This window comes from Aythya marila (genome assembly GCF_965140915.1).
Source record: "Aythya marila genome assembly, chromosome: 11".
NCBI lineage: Eukaryota > Metazoa > Chordata > Aves > Anseriformes > Anatidae > Aythya > Aythya marila.
Genome location: NC_139052.1, coordinates 4,191,566 through 4,204,222, shown reverse-complemented (window position 1 = coordinate 4,204,222; position 12,657 = coordinate 4,191,566). Strand labels below are relative to the sequence as shown.

The 12,657-nt window shown below is 38.6% G+C and overlaps 1 protein-coding gene across 1 annotated transcript in view; it reads left to right on the top strand.

The window, feature by feature from the left end:
* The window catches only part of ALDH1A2 (aldehyde dehydrogenase 1 family member A2), a 55,666-nt gene that overhangs the window by 23,268 nt on the left and 19,741 nt on the right, over window positions 1–12,657 (top strand). The window contains exons 3-7 of the mRNA XM_082769363.1: window positions 226–366; window positions 1,828–1,957; window positions 7,632–7,693; window positions 10,340–10,468; window positions 10,599–10,712. Coding sequence (XP_082625489.1) covers window positions 226–366; window positions 1,828–1,957; window positions 7,632–7,693; window positions 10,340–10,468; window positions 10,599–10,712 — 576 coding nt within the window. The remainder of the gene's footprint in view (window positions 1–225; window positions 367–1,827; window positions 1,958–7,631; window positions 7,694–10,339; window positions 10,469–10,598; window positions 10,713–12,657) is intronic.

The window sequence follows — 12,657 nt, the reverse complement described above, 5'->3', positions numbered from 1 at the left end:
CCATGAACTGGTATATATGTATACATGTATGTTGATATGTGTGTGTTTTTTAATATATATATATGTATGTATCATAGCAACAGTTCCAGACTACCACTGCTGGACAGTTCTTTTGTTAATCCCAGTTCAAAAAGCCATCATGTGACTAAGAGATTGTACAAATGCAAATTTCATAAGCCTAGTAATCTTATTTACCTTCATTTGTTATTTGTTCCTTCTTGACAGGTTGATACGGACAAAGCAGTGAGAGCTGCTCGCCTCGCTTTTTCTCTAGGCTCAGTTTGGAGGAGAATGGATGCATCGGAAAGAGGCCATCTTTTGGATAAGCTAGCAGACTTGGTCGAAAGAGACAGGGCAACTCTTGCTGTAAGTGGCACACAAAAATTAACAGTCAAATCACCTGTCAGTTTTACATTCTGAGAGCAAATTAACTCATAAATGTGTTAGCATGAATAATATTTGAATACTACAGTTAGCTTGATGACTGACTGGCTACTCAAGACCTAACCTGATCCAAAGCTCATAAAAAACAACAACCTTTCAATTAATTACGAGCTTTAAATTGGACGCAAGAGAAATGAATGGTTATGTGTCAATGTGCACGCACATATATGCCTGACATGGAAACTTGTGACTTTTATAAAAAATAAATAAAAATCGGAAGACTGAGTGATTTGTGCAGATATTAATGAAAAATCAGGTGTAATGTTTCATGATAACTGAACTGGTAACATGAATTCTGGGTATTGCGCTATTTAGCTCACATGTGAAGCCATCTAAACGGTGGCATTGTTAATGTTGTTTTCCGCATGTCAAGTGCTTTGAACTAAACTGCTGAACATCTTAATTCCAGCTTTGTCAACACTTAAATCATCTTACCACCAGTGTATACTGTAAAATCACCACAGGGAGAAGGAAGTGCACAGCAAATCAAGTTTACTCTGCTTGTCATTTGATTTGTATTTCCACAGCCAAGCTCTTTACTGAACTGCACCACAGGCAATGCCATTAATTGCTCGTGGGGATGTTAAGTCAGCACAGAATTAGGCTTCTATTCTTCTCTATTGAAATTCACTTGATGGTTGGTGTGTTACACATGGGCGTACTTCACCCATTCTTAATGATTTCTTTTAGGCAGCTATTGAGAGTCAGTTAAGCTACTCCACATCTTAGGACATTTTATTGCATTCTTTTTGCTAAATGATCTTACGGAACCCTGAGGATAGCTTATAAGATACTTTTAAAAATAGGAATATTAACTTAAAAATAAGGACATCAGGCTGTTAATTTATGAGCTTCCCTAGAGGAGAGTTTGTTTATTTGATGGCAATAAATAAACTGGCTGTACATTATAGATATCTCAGGCCTCAGCAGGAGTCTTGGCAGCCATATAGAGATTTTTTTATATTCACATCAATTATATGGAGGGATATGTCCATTCTTCTCTTTATGGATTCAAATCATTTATACGGGGTTACAAGGAGCCCCTTTTCAGCTGTTATCATTAACATAACAGAACCTAGTTTGACAGGCATTTTTATCTTGGCTCCTGATTAAAACAATTTAGTGTTTATATATCTGGACCAAACACAGTGGCTATTAGGTCGAAAATGCAAACGTGCATATCTACATGGATGTGGATACACGCACACAAGTACACAGGACAGACAGACACAGACACACATGGATGCACATGCTTAAAAATCATAGTCATTCTAGAGTAACTGGTTGGTCTTCATGATTGAAGAGCTGTTGGACAGTGAATACGGAAGTACAATAGACTAAAAATGCTACTGTATTTATATATTGACTTTTCTTGTTCTCTAGACTATGGAATCACTCAACAGTGGCAAACCTTTCTTGCAAGCTTTCTATGTAGACCTTCAAGGAGTCATAAAAACCCTGAGGTATTATGCTGGTTGGGCAGACAAAATCCATGGAATGACCATTCCTGTAGGTAAGAGAGATTACAGCATCGGTGTGCACCTAAACCTTCTGATTAAGGCCAAATGCCTTAATAGATTACTTCATTAAAGACAGAAGAGAAGCTTCTTTTACTGACTAAGATGAAATCAGATTGTTTTTTTCCAGTGTGTAGGATGCTGCTGAAGCAGATATCTGAAAGTTAACAAGGGCTGGGCCTGCTATTGTTCTGTCCTACATGCACATTGCAAAAAGTGTTTTGTTTTTTTTTTTGTATATGCCCATCTGAGAAGGAGATGGCTCAAAATCTGCAATGAAATACTGTAATACTTACAGAAATAGATGAGAACACCAAAAATATGGTGTTAACAGCCTGATTAAGAACCAGCGTGCTTACCTATGTATCTTGTTTATATATGTCTTCCTATTGCCTATGCAAATCATTTTACTTGAGACTAACACTGGACCCAAACTAATGTATACTTTGAGAGAGTTTGCAGTGTTACTGTAAAGAATTGTACATGTGTATCAGATATATTTTGTTACAAATGCTTCCTCAAATCATGTGGTGGGATGAGTTTTATACTTTATGTATGAGAGTAATCTTTATGACTGCTAAGAAACTAGTTATTCTGCTCTGATTTTTTTGGTACAACGATAACAGAAGAAATCCTCAATGTTATTTTTATTCAACATGTCTCTTCCTCCTCCTGCTCCTCCCTCCCAGCTGTTTAACAAATACAGGCTGAATTTTCTGTTGCAAAGAAATTCATTTACAGTCTGGACTAGATATACCAACTGCTATAATTATGCAAAATGGCACATGATAGCAAAGAATGATTTCATGCAGGTGCAGTCATTGAGATAAATGACTTATCTTTTACCTACATAAAGTGAATCTTTGGGAGAACGGTAAGGAAAACCAACATTTATTCTATGGATTTTCAGCTTCATGGTGCACACCGTTAATTGCACGTGCATGTTAATTACACATTACTGAAGGAGACCAAAAAAACCCACTCACAAGTAAATGAATTTGTCATTGTACAGTACCAATTTCTTTAAAACTACATAATGTAACCTGATAGCTGCAGTACAGTATTTTGTCTCTGTACAACAAATCACAAGATTACCAAAGCAGGGCAAACATCATAACTATCACAGTGTTAATCATCATGGTGTTCAGCTTATTAAAATGTCAGTGTGTACTGACTGATGTTTATCATCACTAGAATATATTCACCCAAGAAATGACAAAATTAGTATTTCTGGTGTAGCCTCTCCTGTAAGGACTCGTGAAGATTTCCATAGCTATTTAGGCTGAGATTCATAAATCCTGGTTTTGCTGCTTGCGTTTTCATATTTAAACATGCAGAAGTGCAGAGTGCACCATAAATTCATATATTCAGCAAATTTCCTGTTCCCTAATCCCTTTCTCCCTGGTCCATGAATACCTCCTTCTCACTTGTTAGCCCTGCAGGAACACAGAATTTAGGTTGGTCACCAAAAGGCACTGCCAGCTTAAGGAGAATAAATATTGTCCTCAAATGGTGAAACAGATGAAAACCCTGAATTTCTCAGTGTTGATGAGCTATGCAAGGGGAGAGGAAGCCACATTTTCAGCAGGCCTTCCTAAATGCAACAGTGCTAACACAGGTACCAGTGGTGTGCAATCATAAGTTATGATTTTTGATATTCACAGATTTTCAGGTTATCAGTTCTGAAGGCCAGTGTTAAACAATGTGCTCTTTACTTTCACTTACTATCAGCTTGTCAGAGGAAACCAAACAAGACAATAACAACAAAATAAAGCCCAGATAGATTTTCTTTCTGTTTAGTATGTTGATAAATCTGAAACCTCCTAATCTTTTATGTTCCTGTTGAAGGGTTCTTTTCCTATAAAATAAAAATAGGCAAGTGATAGACAAGTAGAAAATAGAGGAACAGTGGTTTTTACAGTCACATTCCTTTTGCTCCAAAAATTGCTAAAACCATCAGACTGCCCTTTGCTTGCTCCCATTCATAAAGGCTTGATAATTTAAATTAAAACATAAATGAGGTTAGACTAAAAACTGTTAAACTAATCAACTGAATGCAAGTGTAAAGGTATCTTCACATACAATATATATGGTATAATATAGCTTAAGGAACCAGCTCTGCTCTCACACACTAGTTTGCTGAGTGCTGCTGTATGAGGCATGTGGCTATACTACGATTGTTAGGCAAATAAAATATCTATTACAGAGAAATCTGATGGAAATCTCAGCAAACACATCTGTAGAATGTATTGCTGTCCCAAAGTAAGATCCCTGGATAAATGAGGCTTTCTGTTTAGAAATTACAAATCTCTGGACCAGGTGCTAAGCAGCTGCAAATTGATCAGGCTCTATTATTATCAATGAGGGCTAAAGAATGCCAATTTACGTCAGCTGAGAATGTTTAAAACAAACAAACAAACAAACAACAACAACAAAAAACTACAAACCTTTTAGAAAAAAATTTTAGATCAGACTGTCAAAACCTTCTCAGGCAATGTCCTTCTGGCTGCCAGCTAGCTAGCAGAAGGCTAAGAGTAACAAGAATCAGCAATAGCACCTTAGACTGTGTCATTAGCATGAGTTGTATACACAAATAAGAAGAGTTTTAGAAGTTCACTCTTCACTCATTTCATTGTGCTCCTTCATTTCATCCCTGTGCTCACTCATTTCATTTGTGAGCACAGGGAGCTTTCCATGCTGACTGTTCAGAAAAAAATGATTCACTTCCCCAACTTGAGTTATTTTGCCCTGTTAACAGCTTACTTTACCTTATGGACGAGGCAGCTCTTAGATAAATCTTTCACTTGTCCAGAGACATCTGAAGCTCCTGAATAACTTGAAGCTATGTTCACAAACGTAGTGTTAGAAAGCAATCTAAAAAAATCCTGTCTTAATAGTATCTGTGGATAATGAACTTTGGAAGTAGGTTTCAAAAAGAGCAACTGTCTACAGTCTAGTGGAAGAAAGCAGGACAAGCAACTCTGCATGGAATTAATTGCTCTAAGGAAAGAAAGTTCTGCCCACATTTGGTAGAATTAACCACGATTTGTCTGACTTGGCAACCAGGTTCAACTTATCTGTAACTTTATGCTATGAAGCACACAGACATGTGGCAATGATTATGGAGTGACAATCTGAAGTCAATACGGTGCTAACCTAACTGTGTTACTGTTATGTTGTCACCATCCTTCTGGCTGAGAATCCACCTCTCACAGTAATACCAATTACAAGCTGGTATTTTTAGCAGACTCTTTTATATGCCTCTTGAGCACTTAGACAATTTTGCCTGTATATGATTTTGACTTCTACTTTACTTCTGTCTGGTCTTATGAATCTTCTCATGGTATGTGAACCCTATCTGTGAAATATGAAAATCAAACTGATCATCTCTACTTGTGAAACAACTATGCTCATCTCCACAAGGAAGCTGTTAGGAATCATGAGATTGAAATAGTACAACGACATTTTGTCAATGCAGAGCAAACTGACGGACTGTTTTCTTGCCTGATGTGAAACTCCTTTCTGTTTCCTCTGTTGTGTCCCTTGTCTTGGTTATACAGTATTGGTACCTGTCTCATAACTGTTCTCTTTCTAGCCTCCAGCTGATGTATTGTTAGCTACTTTAGCTCAGATTTCTACTGAGAAAATTCTGTGGCGTAGAGGTACAGAAATGAGCAAACCTGAAAAGAAGTTATTTCTAATCAAACTCAATTTCAAGTCTGTACTTAAATGCAAGAAACTTTATAGATTAACCCATTTGCTGTCACCAGAAATACATTGTAGCAGGTTCCCAAAATGTACTCTCCACTGTGAAGTTAGGTTTTCACCCAATACTGAACAAGGCTGTCTGTAGCTCCAGACCTGGGTAGAGGCCACAAAGCTGCCCGGGTGCTCTCATGCCATGTGAAGGGAAGCACATGCACCTACCTGCACTGTGACAAGGGGAGCAAAAGCATTGTAACTGCTCCTCCTCCTATTCCCGTTCTCCCTCTGACCGTTTCCTGTCCTGGTAAATCCTCTTCTGTGATTGATCCCAGGTAACGTTCTCATTGTTCTCAAATGCTTTCTTAGTTGAAATGCTTTTTTTTGAAGTAAAGAGAGTCAAATTTATCAAGATGACCAAGCACTGTCAGCCTAGGCACACATTTGGGTTACACCTTTACTGTAACCCTTCCTTCAGCTGTAGCCTCACTGAAAAACATTTGACCTAAATTCAGAGGTAGTGTGTCTGGGCTAGTTTATACAGCTACAAGAATTGGTTTAGGTACAAAAGTGATTAATCTACTTTGCACAGAGGCAGGTCATGCACATTAACAAAGCTGATGGTTAGTCAATGCCTTCACCAGTCCCAGCACGCACATCAATTGAGAAGAAAGCTACATCACTACAGTATATATAATTGCAGCACGTACTCCTGGACCACAGGCAAGGGCTGAGGCAGCAGCCACCAGGCAGCTTTGTGAAGGAGTATGAACTCCATCAGCCCCTATACCAGCTGTGCAAAATGAGCCAGCAGAGACCTGCTGCTTTAAGCAGGCCAGGCCATGTGAAAGGTTTCCACAGACCACAGTTATGACCCCAAATCACAGATCTGTTTATTTCATGACCTGACTCAGGCTGCCCTGAGCTCAACAGTGTTTTCTTCAGTTACAGACTGCAGATCTAGCATAACAGCATGCGCTTTAATTAATGATACGTCTCACCTCTGGATATTGGTTTTTGCCATTTTTGTTTATCCCGACCTTAAAAATAATTACCTGGTCAGAAAGCTAAGTATTTTCCTCAAACCTCACACCATCCACACCTGTTCGTGGGTGTCCATTCTGCTTTTCCTGCATGTTTGTTGTTAGGATCTTTATTAGTCCATAATCTTACTTCTGTCAGAAGCCTGTGAGAAAAGCTCAGAATTTCCAAGTTTCCAGTGGCTTTATCCCTTCATTTATTTATCTACCTCTATCTGTCCAAAAGGTTGGTGAAAACTTTTCTTATTCTCTCATCATGTTTTCCAGCTGCATTCAGCTTTTCCCTGTCAACTTAAATTGACTGCCTGTTTAGCTTGAGGCCACCTCTGATCCAGGCCTTGTTCTCCAAGGCATGGCTATGTGATGACCCCATGTTCTCCACAGTGTTGAGTTCTGCAGTGAATTGTGCTCAGTTACACATCGGTCACAGGCTTACCACCTTCATTCCACATCTACGGACTCTGGTGTACCATTCCATTACTTTCAACTCCCCTTGTCTTCCATGGAAGATGAAGGAGACGTATGTCACTATTTTCCCATATCTGCTTGTATTATTTGCCTTTATATTACTTTATTCTAGTCCTTTCAGGAAATTGACTTTGCAACTCCTTTTTCTCTCATCCCCAAATCAGTAGAGGCCAGTAAGTGGTTTCCTTGCTGCTGCCCTTTTTTGTGCTGTACAGCTTGTCCTCCTTCCCCAGGAACAAAGCAGGCTACTTTCTGATGGGTTGCCTGCTCCCTTTGTTCTGCAGAAAGAACAATTAGGTTGCTCCTGAACCTAGGTTTCCCATGCTAGCTCATGAAAAAACATTTCCATGAGTTCTTTATTTCTTTTACTGCCATCAAAGGCTGATCCTTAGAGCTTTTTTTTTTGTTTGTTCTGCCAAGTCAAACTGCACTTGAGAGTAACCATGCTCATCTGTTTCAGATGGAGATTATTTTACGTTTACAAGACATGAACCCATCGGAGTGTGTGGACAGATCATCCCTGTGAGTATCTCTACCAGCGCCTTCTATTTATTTTCATTTAAACCAGCTCTCTTTAAAGACACATAAAACATGGTCCTCAGCTATGTGTGTTTTCCATTACGAAAAAAGCTGAGCTCATATTGTTGACATATCTTTAACAGCCTCCCTGCAAATGCTTATTTGAACATGCTAATAGGGTTTAGGCTCTGTTATTAGGAGTTAAGTTCTCAAGTCATAGAATTCTCATGATTAAAACAAGCAAAGCAAAACACAGTGTTAATATGCTGGCTGTGGTTATGGATGTTCACACAACTTATGGAAAATTGATGCTTTGCTGTGGCAGTCTTTTTATTTATTTAGTTTTTACTGTGATTTAACAGGCTCCTCAGTTCCTGGGAGAATGTGATGCATTTTAATTCTATTCTTTCCTGCTATTTCTTTTACAAGGCTGGAAGAGAAGAAGAAACTCCAGGAGACATATCATTACAATTAACATTGCGTAGCTAGTAAGAGACATTAAATGTTTATTTTATTTGTTATGAGAGAGGAACACAGTGTTTCATCAAATATAATATTGCCCCTACACTCCAATATACATCCTTAACACACTGTTGCTGAACGTGACATGGGAATTACACTGAAAAGCTAACTTTTTCAGAAGAACTAGTTAACTGGCTTTGGCAGAAATTTCAATGGGAGGCTCATATAGAGCTATTAAAATATTGTGTGGAAGCTTTTTTCCTTGACAAAGCATTGGGGAACTAATCAAGACATTCCTTGAAAATTTTGTTCATGTTATTTTGTTCATGTTAACCACAAACCCACTTAACAGCAACATGCAGCATTTCCATTAAATGAGGAGCAGCCAGAAAAGATTACTTCAACAATGCTAAGCCCGTTTTCCCTATTTATATTTGTTGTTATTTTATGCCTTTGTTAAGGCATAAAACGCTGCGGCTACAGCCATCCTGCAGACGTCTATGCATTATCCAATTCCATTCACAAGTCATCTTTATGATTTCACACCTTTGTGGCCGTTGTTCAATTCAGTACATGGATGCAAAATAGCAACCTCAACAGCTAACCCCGAAGTTGCTAGACATTTCTTTGGATTGTCTCATTGAGCTTAACTGACAAATCTTGTGAAGAAACCTTGGCCAAGGGCTGAAGCAGGATTTATTTAGTTTAGATCTGTAAAACTCTTTGTCTGGTGTACCCAGCCATCTACCACACTTGTTCATTCGCCCCCCCCCAGTTTCTACTTTGAAACTTCTACATGGCTGTCATACACATCTACTCTAACACTACTGCTAATCTGTTACATATTTCCTCCACAGCTACCAGTCACAGAGTAAAGCCCCAGGGCCGCTGCATGCACTCAGCCATTACACTACCAAATATATTATTACAAAAATAAAATTAAACAGCAAGCCTAGCACTAAACTCCTCGTCTTCGTTCACATCCTAGCTTCCATCAAAACATACTCTCTTTGGCAGCTTTGTAGCATAAACAGGGCTACGTACTTCCCTATAAAACTCGTCAAAGCTCTCCTTGCAATACCATTACAAGTGCAGGCTGTCAGCACGCTGTTGGCCCAATAGCTCCCCTCCTAGGTTTATATACTAGAGATGGAATTAAAACATCACTTTGTCTCCGGAGTTTATAAACAACTGAGGGAGTAAAAAATTGGGTGTTCGGTGAAGAAAAGACAGTTGTGTATTTTTTCAAGCTAGCCAGGGGCTAGAGAGATGTCTATGAGAGTGGCAGCTGATATGCATCAGGCAGTAACATGTTCTGGCCAGTGGCTGACTGATAGTTTCTATTTTCTTTCCAAAGGAGATTATTCTATGCCTTTATGAGAGTGCCTTTATTTTATTATGCTAGTATTTTCACCAAAATCACTGGAACTATCCACTTAACCTGTTGTTAGGATCAGACCTGGATGCATAAAGCCAAAGACTTGTTACACTTATCTTTACCCACAACTTGTTTATACACCAAATTAATACAACCCACTACATTTTCTGCTGCAGTTACATGAAGTTGAAATTAATGGTGGTGCAGAATTTTTATTTAAGCAATTTTTGTCAACTTTGCACTGTCCTTTTCATACCTTTCATATAAACTTCAGGGTAAGAAATTTTTGAGAAAAGATACCAATGAAATGCTTTCACCTAATATTGACATTTATAGAAGAGTTTTACTGTAATTTCATCATTTAGTGATTATATAATTTGAGTATAAATCTTCTGTCTTAAGATGTATTCTAAGAATGGAAATGTACATCTACAAATGCTTCAGCATGAACCGTTCATTCTGAATGTATCAGTAGTAAGAACCATTTGTCGTGAGAGTTAAAAGTGACAACTGCAAAACAGTAAATGAAAAAAAAGCTGTGAGTAAAAAAATTAACAGATAGCAGAAGATTCTTTTATAAAGACTGCGGGTCAGGTCTTTATTTCTTTGAACTGAAGAAAAAAAACTGAAAGGTCACTGTTCTCACTTTCTTAACGGCAGCAATTAAAAAAAAAAATCCTTGCTTTGTGCTGGGCAAGATTTATGTTGAGGATAGGCCTGAGAAGTAAATGAGGTAGCAGCTTGACATCTTGAAATCAAAACACCACTGCAATATTTTTCCATCTATCAACTTTTATTTTTTCCTACAGTGGAACTTCCCCCTGCTGATGTTTGCATGGAAGATTGCTCCAGCTCTGTGCTGTGGCAATACAGTAGTTATTAAACCTGCGGAACAAACACCACTCAGCGCTCTCTATATGGGAGCCCTCATCAAGGAGGTAAGAATAATTGACAGGAATAATGTCCATCTCTCCTTATGGAGAAGGAACTACCAGCACATGACTTGTTTAACATGCTCTGTCAGTTTTCAGAAATCATGCTTCCCTGCATTCATTCCTATTTTGACAGGCTGGCTTTCCACCAGGAGTTGTCAATATTTTGCCAGGATTTGGTCCAATTGTTGGTGCAGCTATAGCATCTCATGTTGGCATTGATAAAATTGCATTTACTGGATCTACTGAGGTAAGTGTTTCCAGATAAATACTTAGGGAGATAGAATTAAGTCCTTGCATTACATTTTTTACTGACACTGAATAAAAGAGATGCATTTCTGTACCACCGGTCTGTCCCTCCCAGCTAAGCTTATATACTGTAGCACTATCACAGCATAAGTGGCTCTTTTCCTCCAGCTCCTGCTGTGCCCAGCACCTCAGTACAGCAGATATGGCTAGAAAAATATTGCTGGGATTTCCTGTGGGCTTAAGAGGATGTGAATCACACGCAAGTAAGCAGAACATCCAGTTTATATCACAGCATACATAAATTCTGCTTTAGCATTCATAATTTGTGTATCTTGGCATACTTGGGGAAAAGGGGAGAGGAATGGGGCAAACTGGGGCAAATACACTTCAGCTTTGATGCTGCTTTCAAGTATACTGAGGAGGAGGAGGAGGTCTAGAAAGGAAAGATTGCAGGAAGGAAATTGTCCAAGGTGTCTGTTCCCAGAATGATGGAAAGACGCTGGCCAGAAGATGACGGAGACAATGGTCTCCTGGATGCCAGAATATCTTGCAGTGATTCGATGATGCAGACGTTACAGAGGAAGTTAGGACTGAAGAGTAAGGCTGTCATCTGCAGAAAGAGAAACGAATCCCTCAAGTCAGATTGTGCAAAGCCAGCTGTTATCAGGGTTGGGTGGGAGGGGGGAGGATGATAGAGTTACTCCAGACTGAAGTCACAGGAGAAGGAGCCTTATCTCATCCTCTGAAGGCAGACAGAAAGGAATCTCCATGGGAGTTTCAGGGCTGGTTATATTTAGAGGGTGCTAAAAACAGGCCCTTTTCAATTCAAAATCTGTCAAGCTATTGTATGGAGGGAGCTCAACCCCAGGGATCCAGTCTGTCTTTGATATGCTTGACTCCCACTCGTGGCAGTTGCAGGCCGTATGCATCCCAGGGATGCTGCACTTCACACTGAGTCAAGTTTGTTGAGTCAATAAATAGACTGACCAGACAGCCCTACTAGATCTGTGTGTGTACAGCCATGGTGTGCCCAGGGATTGCAGACACTAGGATTAACTCTTTCAAATAAATCTAATATTGGTGGAATTATCCTGTAATTGTTTGAGGTTACCACATGAGCCTAAATTATCAGTAAAATGTAGTTGTATGGCTAATTTGCATACACAATTGTCTTCTAATTAATATATGCACATGAATTTTTATGTCAATTTCAGATTGTAACATACACTGGTTATGTACTAAGTCAATGGCACCACCAGATTTCAGATGATTCTGAGGAATTACTGTAGTCTTTACATCTCCTGTAACTAATTTATATTAGCATCCTAGAGTACTGAAAACCTTAATATGAGCTGATTACCCCCCATAAATTAAGTTGAAACAATTGTTTTCATAAAGATATGTGGTCTCTGTTTAAGATAAATATTCTATTATACAGGATGTTGCACTGTTTGGAGGAGGAAAAATACAGATGGGTTAGGTTTCAAAGTTGTCTTTTGTAGCCAAAATAAATTTTTATTGTAGCTCCAGACAGCTTTAGTTTTAATAGGCGTTTAAACTCAAAAGCTGTGGGTTTTATACTAACTCAGTGCCTACCTTTAAAAGCCTTACTAATAGGAAGTGAAAAGCATTACAGAGATGAAAAAGACATTCTCTAAGAACCTAAAGCAAGAACAGATGGAACGTTTTAATGCAGGGTTAGTGTAAACTATTCCATATTGTTTCTGATTTCCTGTAACACTGATTTTTTGTAAGAGCAAGTCAACATTGAAACATTCTGTGATTTTAAACACAATGCTGTGATATGAGCTGAACAATAGAGTGTGTGACTTTTCCAAAACAGTTTTCCATTTCTAATGAAATAATAATGGAAATATTTTGTCTCTCTAGTCCTGAGGCATGTCAATTGTACATTTCAGTGATGTGGACTTCTGATAGCCATCAGA